Source organism: Cavia porcellus, unplaced genomic scaffold (genome assembly GCF_034190915.1).
Source record: "Cavia porcellus strain 051 isolate PalLab524CR breed Dunkin Hartley unplaced genomic scaffold, mCavPor4.1 scaffold_30, whole genome shotgun sequence".
Classification (NCBI taxonomy): Eukaryota; Metazoa; Chordata; class Mammalia; order Rodentia; family Caviidae; genus Cavia; species Cavia porcellus.
Window position 1 is genome coordinate 31,602,694 of NW_026947513.1, and position 20,684 is coordinate 31,623,377.

A 20,684-nucleotide genomic window follows, 5' to 3' on the forward strand; every position below is an offset into this window, starting at 1 on the left:
GGCTACGCTTTTGGGCAGTCTTGTGGCCGGCCGCTGCTGGAGAAGACTGAGCAGCCGGCGCCTGCGGCCAGGGCCATCTTCCCGCCTCCTGCCTGCTCACGCGCCTCCTGCATGGTGCGGGCTGCTAGCTGAGCGGCGGCGCCGGTGAGGCGTGACGGACGCGCCGCTCGGAGTCCAGGCTTTCCGTCGCCGGCACTTCCTTCTGCGGCGCCCGTGCGTGGCCGGCTCGCCGGGCGGGATGGCGGCCGCGGCCCCGGGAAGCGGCTTTTCTGCGGCGCCCCGGCTGGTTGTACTCCTGCTAGTCCCGCTGCTCTGGGCCTCGGCAGGTGTCCGGGCTGGCTCCGACGGAGACCTTAGCCACCGGAACAACGACCCCCCGGCGCCCGCCCAGCAACTGCAGGCGCAGCCCTTGGCGGTGCAGGGGCCCGAGCCGGCCCTGGCGGAGGTGAGCTGGCCGGGCGCGCGGGGGATGGGGCGCGCGGCTGCGGAGCCGGCCGCTCCGGGTACCGGGATCTGGGCGCCGGCTGGGGGAGGGGAGCCGCCCTGCGCGCCGAGGACCGAGGCCGGCTGCGCTCTGTTGCCGGCGAGGCCTGGCCTTGCGGGGTTCCTGGGGGGGTGGGGGAGAGGGCCCAGCAGGGAGCCCGCTGTGAATCTTGGATCTCGTGGACCAGGATGCTGCTCGGGGTTAGGAATCTTAGTGATCTACAGTGTCAAACTGGAAATACTGGGAATACTCATCCCAAGTAGAAAGTTTCTAATACTGGACAGTTAAGAAACTTCTTTTTTCTTTTCTGTTCTCTGAGGATAATCATACCGACCATTTCATTGGTGAAACAGCTTAACCAAAAACAGCTTACTCAGGTTCAGCTTGGCAAAGCCTCTTGGTTTTTTTTTTTTTTTTTTTTTTTTTTGCCAAATACAATATATATGTATTGTGATCCGCGACTCTCCCTATTTTAAAACGTGCTTTGGCTTGCTGGAAGCCGCCCTTAGGAACGCAGAGGAAGAAGCAGTTTTCGACAGTACAAAGTGCTGCATCCTTCTGGAACGCCATAATTGAATTTATAAGTAAACCAGAATCCTATATTTTGTTTAACTTTTAATCTGTGTTCGTAGAGTTGATTCTTTCTTAGTCTCTTGACATTCTCACCATTTTCAATTTGACTCCCGATTTCTGGACTTTAGTCACCTACTAGGGAACCAGTTTGGTATTAACCCCCCACCTCCACTCCAGTCTACATCTGTCTTGTCTTCATGTAAGTAATCTTACTGAACGTATAATTCTGTCTTCTTAGAAACCTTCAAATTGACCCTGCCTACTAATTTCAGTTCAGCCTTGTTTGCAGGATGAATATTTAGATTTCTTAATGTTGTGGCATCAGTTAACCCCCAGGACTTTTCGCAACTATTTCCGTGCCCATATTCCATACTTTTTTTTTTTTTTTTTTTGTCTTTTTCTTTTTTATCGGTACCAGGGATCGAACTCACGACCACACAACTTGCAAGGCAGGCGCTTATGCCGCTGAGCTAAATCCCCAGGCCCCTTCCATACTTTTTTAAAAGCATGCATCTGTCGGGTGTGGTCAGTGATCCTAGTGAGCACTGGGTGCTCCAGGCCTGAGGATTCCAAGTTCTATCCCAACCTGGGCAGCTGAGCTAGTGAGATGCTGATTTGAGTTGGGGTTATACCTCAGTGCTAATGCTCCTTGTTCCCTCCCCACCCTGAGAAAAAGATGCTCAATAACTTTGATCCGCCACGTGCTCTCTTGTCAGTCTCTCCCAGACAAAAGACTTCCTTGCAAGAAGGCTTGAAGCCTGTGGTCAGGACTATTGCCACTTGCAAAGACCTGCAGATACCTACTCTTTGCAGGAGCATTCTCTAAAATTTTCCGCTTTAAAGTGATTTCTCTTTTCTCTGAATAATGTGGCTTTTCATTTATTCACATTGTTGCCTATTTCCTTGTTTGGCCTTTCCATTTTTGTTAAGTCTTTTTTCTTTTCCTATAAGTATCAGAGAATGAACATTTCACACAGCAAGAACTTTCTGAGAATTAGAGTTGTCCAGAATGTAGTAATTGATGTTGAGAAATACCGAGATTCTCTCCTTACTGGAATTACTCAGGAACAAGTTGAGTAATTGGCCACCTGTGAGAAGATTTAAAATTATGAAGTGAAGATTCTGTGATCTGATTTTTCTCACAACAGAGGTTGAAACAGGTAGAGCGGGTGTGCAGTTTCCTGCTCTTGGATGAGGAAACCCTTTAGGAGAGTGATGGTTTAATGTCGCAGAGCTGTAAGCGAATTAGTTCCAGATAGAACTAAAATTAGAACCCACTCTACTGAGGCTTACAGATGCTCTTGGAACTTAGTGTTTTATTCTCTTTTAACCTAATTTATTAATGGACTTTAATGGTCAATTGGGGAGTATAATGATATGATACGGGGCTTTGATCTCCATTCCTGGCTTCCCCTTTAATCCTTTTTGGGAGTTTTTTAAAAAAAATTTTGTCTGTGTTTATACTTATTCTGCAGCATTGGGTTCTCTATAATGTGTGCCTGTGTTTTATCTGCTATCATAGTTTTATTGTCCTGAGAATATGGTTATATCTTATTCATATTTGTCTTTTCTGTACACCTTGCCTATCCTTGGCCTTTATTAAGTTTTTGTCCCAGAGTAAAATTGAATTATTTGCATCTCATTTCTATCAGTTATTAAATACCTGTATGGAAAACTGCCTTTTAAATGAATCAATTGAAGAAAGCTTATTTTTGATACCTGTCTAGTCCACTTGTCCAATTACTTGCTTGGTTGCTCACTTTCTTTTCTCTCTCTCTCTCTCTCTTTCTCTGTCTCTGTGTTTTTCTTTCTTTCTTTTGCTAAAGGACCCACTGGACAAAATTAAGAACAACTAGGCTTCCTGAACTATGATTTCACTAACCTATGAATGGATAGGTGTTGATTTGGAAAATTTAGTTTCAACTGATTAAGTATTAATTCTGAAACTTCTGTAAAATTAAACCAAAAAATCAGAAGCATTTGAACTCAGATAATGAATGTCCTGTGATACCAGAAATGTGTAGTGCAAACCAGATCAAAGGAATACAAGAAATGTGAGTCATTACTAGATAGAAGCCAGTGTTATTCTAGTTCACAGGGGAGGAGTGGTGGAAAGGGGCTTCCTGTGCTTGTCCCTCTGTCCACCCTACCTTTCCCAGTCCTTCAGATACCCTGGCTTGTCAGTGCCTGGCTCCGCCGACTGTTCCACACGTCCACTTCAGGAACTGAACTAACATGATGATTCGTTAACTTTATTCTTAGTGTTCATCATCTGACCCACTATCATTTAACTCAGTATCAGCAGTGTGTGTTAAAACAATAACTGTTTCAGGCCTAAGTAATTTTGCATGTGAGAGTGAGATTGATGGATGTGTAGTTTTCCAAGCATTTCACTGAAGTATATTGGGATTTTTTTTTTTTTTTTTTTTTCTCTTACAATACTGGGGATTGAATCCTGGGCAAGCCAAGTTATATTCTTAGCTCTGTATTTTGAGACATACTTGCTAAATTGCATAGATTGGCCTCACACTTGCAATCCCCTGCCTTGGTCTCCTGGGTAGCTGGCATTAAAGGTCTGTGCCATAGTGCCCAGCTTTTATGTTGCAGTTTTAAAATTTACTTATTTATTTATTAAAATTTTTTCTTGGTTTTTTTTTTTTTTTTTTTTTTTTTTTTGGAGACAGGGTCCACTATACAGTTCATGGCTTTGAACTCATTTTATTGCCCAGACTGGCCTCGAACTCAGTGATCCTCCTGCCTCAGCCACCTGAATGCTGGGATTACAAGCGTGCACCACCATGCCCAACTGCAATTTTTAGACATAAATAGTGGAATGTATAACTGTTAATAATAGCTATAGCTATTAGTAACCCTTTTTAGGAAGCTAGGAAATATCTTGCCATGCAAAGTAAGGTCATGGTGACAGTCTGTACAGTGACTACATTTAATTGGTCTTAAGGATCTTTATCATTAAAACTAGGGGTACAGAGAGATGGAGTATATAGAACATAAGAGGCTTTTTTAATTTAATGTTTTCATACCTTCTTGGTGGTACAGAATATAATTGTATTAATTGTATTTTCATATAACATTTAATACAACTCACATGTTTTCTACTTTACCCACAGTACTACAATATGCTTTTAAGATCTTTTAAAAGGATGGGCTATTTAAATTTAACTTTGATGCCACTGTGTGGCATCAGGTAGAAGATATATTAGGAACAAGTATCTTGTTTGCAAATGGCTGAACTTTTAAAATAGGGCTTTCTCCACTGGGAATGTTCTTTTTGTATAGTCTGATTTATAAAAAGTTTAAGAATTAACTGAACTTTTAAAAACTACGAATAAACCTCAGTTTACAAATCTATTTTTAAAAAGTGCTGTTGGATCCTTCTATGCATTTTATATTTTGGGATATTTTAGTATTTTTCTTAGTTCTTCCTCAGGTAGAGTATGAAGGAAGCATAGTTCTTTTTAGTTGATAGAGCAGTGAGATTTAATGAAATTTACAATGTACTACATGTTATAGTTGTTCAGGCAACTCTTGTGGTTGCCTAGCACTGTTGATAAAGCCATATAATCCTATTCCCTAATGTAGTACCGGTTCTTGCTTTCATATTTCTATGCCACTGTTTCTTGTCATTTCTTTTTTTCTTTTTTTTAAAATCAGTACGGGGGGATTGAACTCACAACCACCTGCTTGCAAGGCAGGTGCTTATGCTGCTGAGCTAAATCCCCAGCCCCTCTTGTCATTTCTTTTATGTATTATCATTTAACAATGACAGTGGCTTCCACAGAATTTTTAAGCAGTAAGTTTGAAGCCATCTTCAAACTCACCTGTGATCCTGTCTCAAATAAAACACTACAGAATGTTAACATTCACAAAATAAAACATAAGCTTTCATTAAAAGTGTATTGTATAAAAAATGTAATTGTTAAATACAAATTAACAAAAAACATTAGTAAAACTAAACTAAAGTAAACTAAAGTATGATTTTACAAACAATAAACTATCCACAAATAAAAATGCTTAATAGGGAAAATTTTGCACTAAGTGTTTAATTTTAATGCAGTCTTTTGAGTCAGATTTATGGCATCTTTGTTTAAGTTACACACATTTACAGCCTCTGAAAACTTTTCCTGGCCTTACATTAGTAATACTGAGATAGTTCTGAGGTCCTAAGCATTTTTCTCTGGTTCTTTTGTCTTCAAACCTACTTAACCTTTTGTTCGATGATCTTTTTTTGAGCAACTTTTTTTTCTTTATTTTATTTTTTAATAGACACGTAAGTGTACATATTTGGGGCTCTGTGTCATTTCCATGTCATGTACATTGTGCAGTCAAGGTATTTAGCATGCCCATGTCAAACATTTACCATTTCTTTGTGTTGAGAACATTCAAAATCTTTGTTTTGAAATCCACAATAAATAATGCTAATTACAGTCACCCTTCTCAGCATGGGAACTGTTTCTTCCTATCTGACATTTTTTTCCCAATTTTTTTTAATAGTACATTATTTTGCTCTTTATGTTTTGAGTTTCTCATATAAGAGGAACCGTGTGCTATTTAAGCTTACTAGTCTGATTTATTTCACTTAACATTATGGTCTCAACATCCATTTTTCTACAAATGACTCGTTTTTCCTTCATTCTTTTTCTTGGTAGCAGGCTGTGGATTGTGTTTCAAAGCAAGAGTCTCCTCCAGTTTTATGTATAGATGGAGATTCTAGTGCAGGTATCAATACAGTCAAATTATTATTTTTCTTTGTTGTCATTTTTTTTTCTCTTGGGGACCGTGAAAATGTAAAAATACTTTCTAAATAAGGATACACAATATGTATGTGTATATGTACATGTGTACATGTATACGTACAATTTCTGGTTTGGAATTAACATTTTAACTTGTAGAGAAAAGTTTTCTTTAATTATCAATGGTTTATCCCATTCTGAAGATGTTATTTGTATTTCAGACATTCAAATACTGAAGCAGTAGTGTTTGTAGCAAGAAACACTAGTATCTTCTTACTAGTTGTGACAATGAACACTGTCACTGAATGGTGGCGTGCCAAACTTGGAGCTGCACTGCTGTGTCTGACCCTCCTGTGTGCACATTTGTTTCTGTGCTCCTGACCTCCCTTCCTTTCATCCTTCAGTGTATTGTTTGTTTCTCTTTCTGTTGTTTCCTACCTGCGTATGTGTATTCACAGGTTTCTCTTATTTTAGTGGGTAAAAGCCATTCACTTAATCAGCTTGACTCTATTGCTTTCTCTTCTTGTTTTTGTACTTCACTTTTATCTTTCACTTTCTGGCTTCACTCTGACTTTTTGTTGAAGTTTCATTTTAAAGAAAACCTGTGATTAAGCAACTTGCTAAGTCCCGAGGCCTTTTTCATTCTCATTTGGTACTGTTAACTTTCCAATTAAAAAATTTAAAGAGTTTTACACTCTCTTGGCTGTATGAACTTGGCAGAGTCACTGAAGACTCTTTGGCCTCAATATCTTCTGTTGTGCATGACTGGCATAACAGTGCTGGAGTTTTCTGAGTATCAAATGAAGCAGTGTATATATATAAACCCTTATACTGTGTTAGTAGCTCAGTAAATTATAGTTGCCCCTACTGTTAGGTACAGTAAGTAATGTACTTCCTAAATCTATGAGTTTTTAAAGTTCCTTTGTTCCTTCCTTCCTTCCTTCCTTCCTTCGTTCAGTAGATTCTCTGAAGTGCTTTTGTTTTTTTATTGCGGGATACTGTAAGAATCTGACAACTGTGAGGACTTACCAGGCAGACTAACTATAGGTATAGGGTAGGCTATTCTTAACAGCAAAATACAGTTGTTTCTGTCAGGCATGGCCCTGAACTGAATTAACAGGTTTACTTTGCTTTGTAAAGAAATCTCAGCATGTAGTCTTTCAGATTTTTTACTATTCTCTGTTACATGAACTCCCAACAATTTCTCTTGCTTGAAGCCAACCGATTATGGACTATAATCACATCTCATTGCCATGTTTCTTGTCTGATTGTATAACTGGAACTGTAGCCCAGCCAAGATGATATATGAAACTCACCATCTGACACTCACTGAAACAGAATACTGTGCACACATTAACACCAAAACTGCAGATTAGTTTTCCTGGAGCAGAAAATATCTTAAGTAAACAGAAACAATCTAGCGAATAGGATGCATAGTATTTTACTAGTTTGTTAAATTCTACGAACAACGTTTTATATGTGAAGTATTCTGAAGTATCCTCACCAAAATACTCAATAATTAGTTTCTAGTAATACCACCCTGACTCTGATCCCCCCAATTCTGTGGACTGAGCTCACTGGTCTTGTGCTGAGTTAAGTCTCCAGTTCTTTTTATTTTAAGATAGGGTTTCCCTGAATCACTTAGTTGCCAGACTGGGCTTGAATTTGCCATCCTCTTGCCTCACTCTCCCAGAGTAGGATTATAGTCGTGCACTACCACACCTGGCTATATCTGCTTTCTTGTTCAGACATTTTAGAACTAACACCCCCCCCCCCCCGCCCCGCCATGTTCCGGTATTATTTGTATGAGAAGATGAATATATGTGTTTAAACATTAAAAAAAAATCATTAGGTTCATATATGGCTAGGATTGCAAAGACACAATTATTTGAATACTTTTCTTTAGATTTGGCACACAGTATTAAGAGGTGAAGTCGGCAAGTGATTCAGAGAAGAGACAGATTCAGGATATGACTAGAACGTCCATATTTGAAATGGAAGGTATTGTGGTTTTGGACTCACATCCCTAAAGGACTGTCGTCAGGACGGTGAGAGAGCAGTAATGTGGACACTACCACCCTTTTTGGAAACAGAAGTGGTTTAACTATAACATTATCCCCAAAGGGTTAAAAATGAAGCTTGGCTCCAAGTAATGACAGAAGTACCTGGGAGTAAGAAACAAAAAGGCACGTCCCTGGTGATGGGGGGAGCTAACGAAAAAGTCTGGGGGCGTGATAGCGAGACCTTTACTCTGAGAGCATGAAGGGAGGCAGATTTGGAGATAGCATGAACGTTGAGAGGACTGCCTGACACCAAACGAAACAAGCTGCGTAAACAGCCGTGTATACTACTGCTGCTTGTGATCAACCTGAGGATGGAGGTGATTCAAGATGGGAGCTGTAAGATTTGCTTCTGTTCTGTTTTTGCTCCACAGCCTTTTTGCTTCATTTTATCAGCTCAGTTTTTGAGTTTTACCGCTTCACCTTCTCCAGTGGAAATCTCTGCTTGCAGTGATGTAGCAGATTTAGGCTGCAGCAGCCCAATACATACCTTGAGACTGTCCTGGCCAGGTTTTCAGCGGTCCACTTCTGATCACCTCTTGGCAACCCTCATTGGAATTGCTTTCTGTTACCCCAAATTGAACTTATCTGAAACCAAATTGTTTTGTTTGTATTCCTCTCCTCATGTACTTTAAGAGTAGTAATGTTTCAGCCAACTTGGGAAGAAACCTCATTGCCATTTTTGATTGCCTTCATTCCTTTTAAAGGCCTATTGATTTTTTTTCCATCAGGTCCATAATTTTTCTTCCCTAATTTGCTCAACTTTGGTCTTGTTACTGATTTGGGTAGTTCAGTAGCTGGTATTTATCATTCTCTGCCCTGTTACTAATTGCAGTGTCTTAATCATGTTTATGTCTCATACTCAGAATTTTAAGGACTTCTCCTGTGTCACCATGCTAGGGTATATTAAGCTTAAAATAGCTTAATGATTTTTCCATATTGGTGTATTTAAAGCATGCTTACTCTTTTAGTTCCATAATATTTTATTACATGGATTTGCCATTTAATAGGTTCCTATTGATAGTCATTTTTATTTTGTGTCTTACAACTGGGAGCCTTACATTTATGTGAAAAGATCAGCTCTCGGGTGTTTTGCTTTACATATTTTGTTTGGGTCATGTGTCTGTCCTGACTCATTACCCGCCGTATGCTTCACTTCTGTTTTAGATGAGGAAGGCTCACCAAGTGCTGAAATTACTAGAGTAGGCCTTGCTCGAGATTCTCCTGGAGTTCTTGAGGAATCAGAATGAATTAGGGGGATTATGGAAAGGATGTGCATTTTGGGAACTTGTGTGTAATTAGGTGGGAAATGTGGATGGCTAACCAAAAGTAAGTATTTAGAATTACATTTTAGATGTAAAATGATCCTTGTAGTTTCTTAAGCAGTGATACAATATTTTAATAATTTTAAGAAGATTAGTAAGCTGGTTGTATATAGTACTATAAAAACTGAGTGTTTTTTGTGTATCCTAAGGCCTTATACTCAATTTAAGCATTACCACAATCCTAAGGAGTAGGGCTGTCTCATTTTATACATGAACTTGATTCATGGAAGAATTTGCTTGCTGGCCCAAGATGGCAGAGTAACTGATAATTCCTTGGAGGGGGACTCAGGCAGTCTGACTGCAGAGCCTGTGAATTTAACTACACTACTTTGCCACTGTGTAGGTAAGAGTAGACAGAGGCAATTCTTGCACATTGTGAGCAGTAAACAAATGGTAATTGATTATTTTATGACCTAGTAACGTGTTCAGACTGGGCCATAATTCATGTATCTTACAGGTGGATAGGTTGAGCTACCAGTAGTATATGCATGACCATCCCATTGGGTGAACTTTCATTAATTTTATTAGTAAAGCCATCAATAAAAGTGATTAGATCTGTTTGTATCACCAGTGGTACAAACCGCCTGATGGGACAGACATGTATGTACCGTGAGTGGTTCAAGGCAGCCAGGGACATGTTATTATTTTAGTTTTTTAAAAAATGTAACTTAACAGTACCATGATACTTTTTTCTTCAGTTTTTATCACCATGGTTAGTTGCTCTTTAGGACTAACTACATGTTGAATTTTCTTGTGTTCTCAATATAGGAGAACTTTATGTAGTTTTTTTTTTGTTACTTTGCATACTTAAAAAGTATGCAAAGTATTTTGTCCTCTATGTTTGACAGGGAAACAGAGAAATGTAGCCAAAGTTTTATGATTAGAAGTTACAAAATCATGAAAATATATAGTTTTGATCCTATTATGGCTTGCTTTTATTATTCACTTTTTGAAGTTGGAGCCAATTGATCATAAATGGTATATACTCAGCCCTAATTTCCTTGGATTTTAGATTGAGTCTTAACAATGAAGTTTCTTTATATAAGCTTAATTAGAAGGAGACTATGTTACAGTAACCTTGTTGAAAACTTTGTCTTTAGGATGCTTCAAGCTTAGAATCTCCTGGGGGAGAAGGGAGCGTGGATGTAAAGACTATCAGCATAGGTAGAAAAAAACCGGTGATCGGAGCTCTGGGGGCCCTTGCTGAGCCAGCAGCACCTGCCGAGAGTGTCTCGGTCATTACATTGCCTCTGTCCTTAGAGGTCTAGTCCGAGCAGTGTCAATTCTCCCTGATGCTTTGAGGTTAAGATTCAGTGTTGAACAATGACCTACTTGCACAGTACATGTTTAGGATTTTACTTTTCTCCTTGACATCACTGGCTGGGCCTTTGTAACACATACTATTTTTTAACCCTCCCCCAAATAAAGTGGGTTCTGTTTGAGGCATTTTTTTAATCTCCTAGGCTTCTAGAGATTTATAGGTCTTTAAGGTGAACTTTTAATGTTTAGCAGTGACTTACCTAGCCAGTGACCTTTCTTGACCCCCCCCCCGAATTCTTCATTGTGGTGGTTTTGTAGATATTTAGCAGCATTTCTACCCACCAGATGCCATCAGTTTCCCCTGTAGTTGTAATAATTAAAGCTCAAACATCACTATGCATCTGCCAGTGACATAGTCACTATGTTGAGGGCAGTGTGTAGCCCATTTCCGGGGAGTGGCAGTTTCTTCTCTTGAAAAAGGGCGTTTACTTCTCTGGCAGCCACTTTAGGGCTTCTCCTTTTAGTCTGACCTCTGGGGCCTTACAGAGCACGGAGACTCATACAGACTTTCCCAGTTACTAGACAAAGATAGCCTATCCTTCCTGGTCTCTCATGATTGTTTTAGAGTCAGAACCAGCAAACTTTATTTTTTTTTATTAATGAGCCAGACAGAATAAATATTTTAAGTTTTGCAGGTTATGGTTGTGCTGGTTATGTACGATCTCTGGTGTGTAATCTTCCTGTTAACCCTTCCTTTCCTCCCTCATGTTATGGTTCTTGTCTTCCCACCACTCCCCTCCCCTGACTTTTTCTTACAATATTGTAAAACTGTTGAATATATTCATCCAGACAGGCTGGATTTGGCCTCAGCAGTAGGTTGCCAAACCCTGGTCATAGAATCTTCCTCACAGCTGAGAGTTCAGAGTGGCAAAGGGCTGAGTGGCACCAAATACTGGGGGGCTTGTCACTCACACTATAAACAACAGTGCTTTTTTGCCATTGGAGCTTTGTCACATTTTCATCTTAGTACCACTCAAGATTCTGTTATGTCATTACCTTCTGGGGTATTTTTAAAAATTCATTGTATTACCACTCCTAAATCCAGTTATATTAAATCTTAGCTAGAGCTAACTCTTGGTAGCTCCTGAGAGCTAAGTCCTTAATGATATTTCTCTCAGCTTCGGATCACTTGAAGATGTTTGATAAATCCTGAATCTTCCACCCAAGTTACTAATAAAAATTTGAATGACACATAGTAGAAAACTAAGTCTCAGATAACAAATACTTTAGAGTAAGGTGATTTTAACGTATGGATGTTATGGTTTGTGTCTGGATGTCCTCCCAAAGCCTCCTACAATCATGGGGCAGGCTTCTAGACTTTGATTGATTCATGGTCCAGTACTGCACTTATGGGTGGTGGGGGTGCTATACCCACCTAGGTAGGTGGCCTAGGTACAGTAAAAGGGACAGAAACAGACTCCTCTTCATGCCCTTCCCTTTTTGCTTTTGTTTTTGCTGTTTTCTGCCCCCAAGACTGGTTGCCTCTGTGCCATATCTCTCTGCCTTGCAGATTTTGTCATGATCATGCTGTCTAATCATTTTGAAACACAGTAAGAGCAGTTATCTATGACAGCTGATTATGAACTGAAACTTCCACAAACTGTGAGCTAAATAAATCTTTCCCTCCTTAATCTGGGCAAGAAAAAAGTAAGTAACCTAATGGGTATAGCTAGTCTCACGCTCTCTTTTTTTTCTTCAGTACTGAGCATTGAACCCAGAGTGTTAGCACTGAGCTATATTCTTCACCATTTTTATATTCTGAGACAGGGTTTCACTCAGTTTCCCAGGCCAGAGTCAAACTTGCAGTCCTCTTGCCTTATTCTCCCAAAATGCTGGGATTCCATGCCCTGCCTACATTTCTTTTAAATTGTTTTAGAGAATTATATGTCTACATAGAGTGACCTCTGTCATAGATAACTGTTCTTACCATGTTTCAAAGTGATTAGACAGTATGATCATGACAAAAACCCTAATTTTATTTTATTTATTTTTTTGTCTTTTTCGTTTTTACCGGTACCGGGGATCGAACTCATGACTGCCTGCTTGCAAGGCAGGCACTTATGCCGCTGAGCTAAATCCCCAGCCCCCAAAACCCTAATTTTAAATAACATCCAAAAGAAGAGAATTTGAATGTTTTTGTTTTTTTCAAAAAGTAACTGATAAAATTATTTGTTTTTATTTCAGAAAGGATCTACACCAGTTGCCCCAGTTCATGCCAATAAAGAAGATCCAGCTACTCAGACTAATTTAGGGTTTATTCATGCATTTATTGCTGCCATATCCGTTATCATTGTATCTGAACTGGGTGACAAGACGTTTTTCATTGCAGCCATCATGGCAATGCGTTATAACCGTCTGACTGTGCTGGCTGGAGCTATGCTTGCCTTGGCCCTCATGACGTGCTTATCAGGTGAGTGCAGCCCCAGCCCTGTGAGTTTGTTAAGGGGGAAGCATGGTGTACGGTATTGAGGCCTTGACACATTTGGCTAATTATATTGGAATTTGGTATATATTCTAGAATTTAGTAGACAGCAAGTGGTTTCAGGACATAAATTGTTAAGAGCCAGGTTGTACTTTTTAAATGAAATCCTTCACTCCCTGTAGATTTAGCATGATTCTTCTGTAATCAGTCTTTGATCAGTGCTTGTGAAAATTACAACTTCCATACCTACTCCACATTTTCTAGTGAGCTCTGGCATTCTGTTGTACAGAATTTTTTTCCTGTCCCATTTGTCTATTTACTCAATTCTTTTTTTCAGCAGTTTTTAACTAATTATTAGCCTGTTTTGTAGACTGCATTGTCTCGGATTTGGCCCATGGCAGCCTTGCTAACTGCCCCTTGTGATACGCTCCTATCGTTTGTGTTCCAGTGTAACAAGATATTGCAGGTTCATCTTGAATCTCTGCCCAGTCTTGGAATTGGCCATTTTTCTGAGGAGTTGTTAGTGGAAAGTGGTATTTGAACCCAAGCTGTAGGTGTAATGTGGGCTCATTGTTACTGAGATGTCTTCATTTCTTGGCCTTTTGGAACTAAAAAAGACATGCCTGCATTGTGTTTGTGTGTATAAACACATATGTATAAGAAATTTGAAATTTCAGAATACATTTTTAAGTAATCAAGAAGGAGAAGTTTGAATCATGCTGTCCGAAAGTCTTGTCATGACTCGTTACTGTGGAACAACGGTAGCAGACCCATGGCATGCGCACTGCAGCCGCCTGTTTGCTATCACTGAAAGTTTTGAAAAGGTTTACCATCACTGCAATAGAATTTATAATTAAAAGATCTGTGATGAATATGGATCTACATGTGGACGTGGTTTGGTTTCTAAATTATAAAATCTTGGAATCCTTAAAAGGGCATCAGAGCTAACTTACCCCAAGTACCAGGCCTTGAAGACATAAGTGACAAGGGAGGTCAGTATTTTACAAAAGATCTGGTGGAAGGTGGGCTGCTGATGTCTTGGGAAACGGAGTCAGGACCTTGGCTAGACTTGAGGGTTCATTAGTGCTAGAGGGAAATAAGTGGAATTCGTTGAGGTTATTACATAATAGTTTTTAGTGTGCACTGTTTTCCTATTAACAGTAGAAACCATGATTTCTCTGAAGTTAGCTGTGTCTTCAGTTAGTTGTGGTACTCACCAGCTAACCAGATACACTGTTTGTCATGTTTTCTTCCAGTTTTGTTTGGCTATGCCACCACAGTCATCCCTAGAGTGTACACATACTATATTTCAACTGCATTATTTGCCATTTTCGGCATTCGAATGCTTCGGGAAGGCTTAAAAATGAGTCCAGATGAGGGGCAAGAGGAATTGGAAGAAGTTCAAGCAGAATTAAAGAAGAAAGATGAAGAAGTAAGTTATGGCATTGTTAAATATCTGAGCCACGGAGGTATTCACTGAGGAATACTCTCGAGGCTTTTCAATGGCCACATCCTAGTGATACATGTGGACTTCACAAAAGTAGTGCATTTTATTTGGTTTCTGTTCATTTGTGATACGATTTTGGCTTAGTGTTAATGTGGTAGAGGAAGGAAGCAGAGAGTTGAACACTGAACGTGGCTGTTTACAATTCCTTTAGTAGGCTGATTCTGAGCTCCTGAAAAGCAGGAACTGTATGTAGTTATTTTACATGTTTCTTCAATGGCATCTAGGACAGTGAGTGATTGGTAAATACCATTTATTTTGTTGAAGATGAACAGAAGCATTGAGAATATAGCATGTGTTGCTGTTTGGGAGCTAGTGGTTCAAAAGGGCTGGGGGAGTTTGGGTTCACAAAAGTTTTGTTTCTTTGAAATACTTTTAAGATTTAGTGATTGTTGTTGTTTTTGTTTGTGTGGGTGCTATTTTGATTTTCATCCTAGAATTAATGTCATTTTTTGTTTTAGTTTCAACGAACCAAACTCCTAAATGGTCCAGGAGATGTTGAAGCGGGTACAAGTGCAACAATACCTCAGAAAAAGTGGTTACATTTTATCTCACCAATTTTTGTTCAAGCTCTTACATTAACATTCTTAGCAGAATGGGGAGATCGCTCTCAACTCACGACAATCGTTCTGGCGGCCAGAGAGGTGAGTGACATTTGAGAGACTATTTTGTATTAAAACTAAAACATAATTAATATTCTTTTGCTGAGCTAACACTGCAGTCAGTGGCCAAAGGATTATTGCCTGTGTGAACTGCTTTTGCATCTATTCATCTTGCCTCTCTCTTAAATTAGCTTTCCAGTGTCTGCTGGCAGTCGGATAGAATTCTCACAGGTAGAAATTGTGCTTTTTCTCCTGTTGCGGTGGGGGGGGGGGGCTGTTCTTAACTTGGCTTCTTTCTCAGAACTTTTGTTGACATGCTTGTTGATTAAAGGCCAGTTAGACGATAAGTATCCAAGGCCTTTTGAAATGTTTAACTTTTGGCTCTTCTGTTTCTTACAGCTAAAGAAATAATTGAATGCCACACAGGTTACCTATAAAAATATTTACTGCAATCAAGTGGAAATTTAGAAACATAGAGGAAAACTGGTTCAATTATTCACATACTTCCATGTAACATTTTATGTATTCACCCTTCAGCATCCTTTTTGATAAGCTTTAGCTCTAGAATAGATACTGAGCAGTAAACCCAAGAGACATCAGATCTTTTACTTCTAGCCTTACTCAATAAAGAAACCAAGGCCCAGAGCGATTGGCTGGAGAGAGGGCCAAAGCTGGCTGGTAGTGGGACCAGCACTGGCCTGCAGCTGTCTGCCATGTAGCTCTTTATTTTGTACAAAGGTGTTGACTGTCACTGAAAAGACAGCTGTTTTTTTATTTTCTAACCTTTCTGTTGAGGGGAGTATTATTTTACCTGAAGTCCTGTATCTGTCACAGTATACCAATTTACAAAGATTTGCCACGGAGTAGAAGTGGTATCTACTATTTATGCTCTTCTGATCTTAACTAATACTCCTGTTTCATATCAGCTATATCAGATGAAAATAGTTTTTAAATTCTTGGGAGTGGCTACCATTAAAAAATCATAACACATGTGGCAGTCTAAAAGATCAGCCTTTTAGGGTCGAACTTGGGAAAGGATGTTTTGTCAGAGAAGCCTCAAAAATGTTCTTTTGGGGAAAAAATAAAAAGCAACTACTTTTCATTTGAGTCCCAGAGAACAAACTTTTATTTTTTTTATTTTTATTGGTACCGGGGATCGAACCCAGGACTGCCTGCTTGCAAGGCAGGTGCTTATGCCGCTGAGCTAAATCCCCAGACCCGAGAACAAACTTTTAAAATGTTATTTTAATCGGTTGTGCCTTCTGATCTTTATTTCTAGCCTTTTATTGGCTTTGAAATGCCAGAACTGGGACTTTAAAAGTGACTCAGTGGCCGCGGTGGTGCTGGTGCTGCCGGGTGCACTGTGCTGGTGAAAGCATTGTTTCTCTGCATCCTCTCCTGGGGGGCAGGGCCCTTGGGAGGCTCCTGCCTGTCTGGATGGGACACTTGGTCTCCGGCGTTGTAGTAGCACAGCACATAAGCCTGGGCTTAATTTTATTGCTGTGAGCACATCACCACCCCCTGCTATGTCTCTCCTTCTGCAGATGGCGTCTGCCTGTGTTGCAGATGGTAGCACACTGTAGGGCGTCTAGCACAGTCCGCAGCCCAGCGCTCACTGTAGGCCAGCCTTCCACATTACCAGTACCACACGATCAGTGTGCTCACAGAGCCGAGTTAGTCTGGTTTTGCTCCTCTAAGATTACTTGTTTTAGTCCATTTCAGCCTGCAGCTGTATCTCTGCTTTCCAATACAGTTTAGTATTCCAAAATAGATTTCATACTCCTAGGTCTTTTGAGATGTTTGTTAGTGGGTGGGTACTAGGAGAGCAGTGGAGGTTTCAAATAAATTTGCCATGTAGTAAATCTTTGTTTTAGGATTCGGTGTGCAAAATAAGACTGACTCCTATATGAAAGGAACTATTTAATTTTTTTTTTTTTTTTTTTTTTTTTTTTGTCTTTTTATCGGTACCGGGGATCGAACTCATGACTGCCTGCTTCCAAAGCAGGCGCTTATGCCGCTGAGCTAAATCCCCAGCCCTGGAACTATTTAATTTTAATTAGTGGTATTGCAAATATCATTTTCAAATAGAGTAGCAATTTTAGAGGTCCTAATATACAAATAAAACTTTGTGTGTGTTTGTGTTACCAGGAAGTGAACCCAGGGCCTTTACATGGAGCTACACCCTCAGCTTCTCTTTTTATATTTTGAGATAGGATCTTAACAGATGATCTTAACAGGCAGGGGTTGAACTTGCTGTCCTCCTGCCTCAGCCTCCCATCGCGCTGGGATTATAGTAGTGTGCCACTGCAGCCAGCTAGACTACATTTCTTTCTGTTTTCTGGCGGTGCCTATACGCTGACCATGCCACAGCTGGCTGGCCTGGCCTCTACCTGACATAGAGAAGTCTCCTTCTGTCCTACCCCCATCTCAGTGGCAGTCCCTTTCTTCTTCCTATATTCTGGCTCCTAAATCTCCCCTTACCCCAAATAACTTAAAATCTTTGGCACACAGCCCAATTTTGTGAACATTTTTAGCATGCATGGTTTGTTCTCAACATTAGCCCCTTTCTGTAGTCTCAAAGGGCCTGACTTGGGGCTCTAGGGGTCAGCTCCTTTCTGCTTACTAAATGCACAGGACCTGTCTCTGACCCGCTAGGCATGTTGCTTTACTTGAGCTCACCACGGCCATTGCTGCTTGCTCTGGCTCTCTGGGGGCCACCGTTACATCACCAACATCCTCTGTGCATTCTCTTCAAGGGGTCTTATACTAAGACCTGGAGCTTATTTACACTAAATTTGAATGACTTGAGCTTTTCTACTTTTAATTCCTGTAAGATCCATAAAGTATATGACTTGATTCTTTCATGGCACTTTTTTTATCAAAAGGCTTAATTCTCAAATTCATCTGTGGCTGTGTGCCTCTCCCCCATCCCAATTGAGACTACAGCTGTCATCTTGCCTTGTTTTTTGTCTTTTTTTGAGACAGGATTTTGCTCTGCAGTTTAGGCTGGCTTGAACTCACTTTGTAGCCCAGGCTGGCCTTCAACTCAGAGCAGTCCTCCTGCCTCAGCCTCCTGAGTGCTGGGATTACGTCGGGTATTAGCCTTGCCACCCAGTCTTGTTCCTTCCAGTTCATTCTGTTCCATTAGACTTTAGAACATAAATCTGTCATGGTGTACTGCCCTTATAAAAACCATCAAGTGTCTCAAACAAAGGCCAGACTCCAAGCTTCTGATTCCTTCATGAGCACAGCTGCTGTTTGATGGGCTCTTCCTATTCACTGGTTTTCTGAAGAAACCCTGGAGTACTCTGCAGTTGGCTGTATCTTCCCGCTGACCTTTGTTTCTCCTCCCTAAGCACATAATCTTCCCCACCAAACAAAATGAGAGCATTTGCTAACAACTGTTCATCCCTTAGGGCTGTCTTTTCCCTGCGGCCTGCCTCTTGATGAACTTGGGAAAGGTGTGGGGCACAGAGTATAAGGAGCCAGGGTTTCTGTTTTCATGAAACATGGCCAAGTTTTCCCTTTTTTTCTACTTCACTGTCTAGATGTAACTGGTATATATCCTTGCAAGCAGCTATTATCGACTTTCATAAAGTTGAGTCCACCTGAAATTTTAGAATTGTACCTTTGTGATGGATCTCTATTTTTTGGTGCTTAACAGTTACTTTTCACAAGGGACAGGTTCAACTTTAGTTTCAAATCAGCCAATTAATGCTAGTTGTGTTTGCTCCAGGATCCGTATGGTGTAGCTGTGGGTGGAACAGTGGGGCACTGCTTATGCACTGGATTGGCAGTAATTGGAGGAAGAATGATAGCACAAAAAATCTCTGTCAGAACCGGTAAGATTTTTTGATTTTTTAAAAAACATTTTTCCTAACTTTTGTTCTTTTTAGTCACTGTGAGATTAAAACTAGGGTATTACCTTTAGGTTCTGAATTCTGAAGTATAGTGGGTCTAGTTCTCACCTCTATGAGGCCCTAAATATTGTCCATCACTGGAATTCAGCTGCTTTTCCATGTGTATAAGCAAGTAAAATACAAATTCATCAAAAAGCATTACTGAACTCCATAGTAGCTTTCTGCTAACATGATTTTAATCATGTAAAACAATCACAGTGTCGAGTTATGAGAAGACAAACCTGGAAGCACAGGCAGGAAGCGTGTGTACTCACTGCTGAAAATGTCCTCTGCAGCTTTAAGTAACTGTGAGGCCTACAGTTTAAACTCTGTTAGTTTGTTATTGAGCATTTTTTTTTTGTGATTTGGTTGTAAGATGAATTATAGTTCTGTTGCTTGACAGCACTGTTTAACATAAGCTTGGTCTTTCCCAAAACAGTGCTAGAGGAGAAACTGATTTTTCCTGCCCAGAGTCAGGAGAGCTGTGTTCCTTGCTATCTGAATGGTGCTCCTTTTCCAAGTTAGTTTACTAGATTGGAATTTAAACAGTAGGCACCTTCACAGGCTTCCTCAGAACTTTCTTTGTACACAATCAGAGTATATGAAGGAGAACTTTGGCTTACTTAACTTTTTTCTCTTCTCTTCTAGTGACAATCATAGGAGGCATCGTGTTTTTGGCATTTGCATTTTCTGCACTATTTATAAGTCCTGATTCTGGTTTTTAATGAAGTATTTGTTCATCTGTATTTAGTATAAGATAGTATCTTGCTGTACATAGTGTATACTACAACTAAAAGTGATGGAAAATACTGTATTTTGTAGCATTGATTTGTGAGTTCGACCCACTTAATGAATTACCATGTGCGGGAAAATGATCATTGATTATATATGTAAAGTGAATTTTTAAAAGAAGCCTGACTTCTAAGTGTGGTAATGATTGTATGGACTTCCAAGGTAATGATGCTATGGACTCCTTCGTTTGGTATGTCTGCTACCATGGTGCACTGGGGTCTTCACTTAATTTTCTTTTAGCATGACCCCTTTATAAGGAGTATATACTTTTTCCTTGGCCACTGAGGTGTCTTAAGATGCTGACCTCAAATTTTTTCTTGGGAATTGAATTCATCTGCATTTCTAAAAATATTTCCTTAATTTGGAAAACAGTAGTTTAATCTTGAGACTTTTCTAAATTAGGTTCTTTGTTTAAAAAATAGAAGTCAAATATGGTATTAGTATTATATCAGTAAAACAATGCAACAAGAACTGTTTGTGAGATTCACTGTTCCTTTTTTTATTGGGTAGGCACCCAATATAAAAGCAGTCAATATTTGACAACATGGAATTACCAAATTAAAAGAGAATACTATGAATGTATTCATATTTTTTCTATATTGAATAAACAATGTAACAGATAAAATGTAAATAAAAGTGGTATGACCAGTGCTTGTTTCTTGTGTGTTATACAACGTACTTTCTATAAACTTATCAAGGCAACATTAATATTTATAAGCCAGTTTCTAAAGATGTAAAAACTGCTATGTTGCTCTTCAGGAGCCTCTTGCTTTCTCTAGGCTCTTTAAACCTCACATTTCTGTGACGTACAGCAGGGGTACTGATACAAGGTTAAAATGGAAACAATAAACCCTAAACTTGTTCAGTTCTGCATGGCAGAACAGGAGGTCAAACTCGGGTAGAGTTCCAGAGCCTGCAGTTGTGTTAAATGACCGGGTGGCACTGTGCTAGC

The 20,684-nt window shown here is 39.8% G+C and overlaps 1 protein-coding gene across 1 annotated transcript; it reads left to right on the forward strand.

The window, feature by feature from the left end:
- The first annotated feature begins 43 nt into the window (after positions 1-43).
- Tmem165 (transmembrane protein 165) lies at positions 44-20,383 on the forward strand. Its single transcript, XM_003471666.5, has 6 exons — positions 44-445; positions 12,698-12,923; positions 14,192-14,367; positions 14,901-15,083; positions 18,778-18,883; positions 19,589-20,383. Exons 1-6 carry the CDS (start codon positions 239-241, stop codon positions 19,663-19,665), a joined length of 975 nt encoding a protein of 324 aa, XP_003471714.1. The 5' UTR covers positions 44-238; the 3' UTR covers positions 19,666-20,383.
- The last annotated feature ends 301 nt before the right edge of the window (positions 20,384-20,684 follow it).

Bases quoted from the DNA above. Each gene is read 5' to 3' on its own strand.
- Tmem165 (XM_003471666.5), top strand. From the start codon at position 239: ATGGCGGCCGCGGCCCCGGGAAGCGGCTTTTCTGCGGCGCCCCGGCTG. The intron at 14,368-14,900 runs GTAAGTTATGGC...TTTTTGTTTTAG, and splicing joins TAAAGAAGAAAGATGAAGAA to TTTCAACGAACCAAACTCCT. The intron at 18,884-19,588 runs GTAAGATTTTTT...CTTCTCTTCTAG, and splicing joins AAAAATCTCTGTCAGAACCG to TGACAATCATAGGAGGCATC.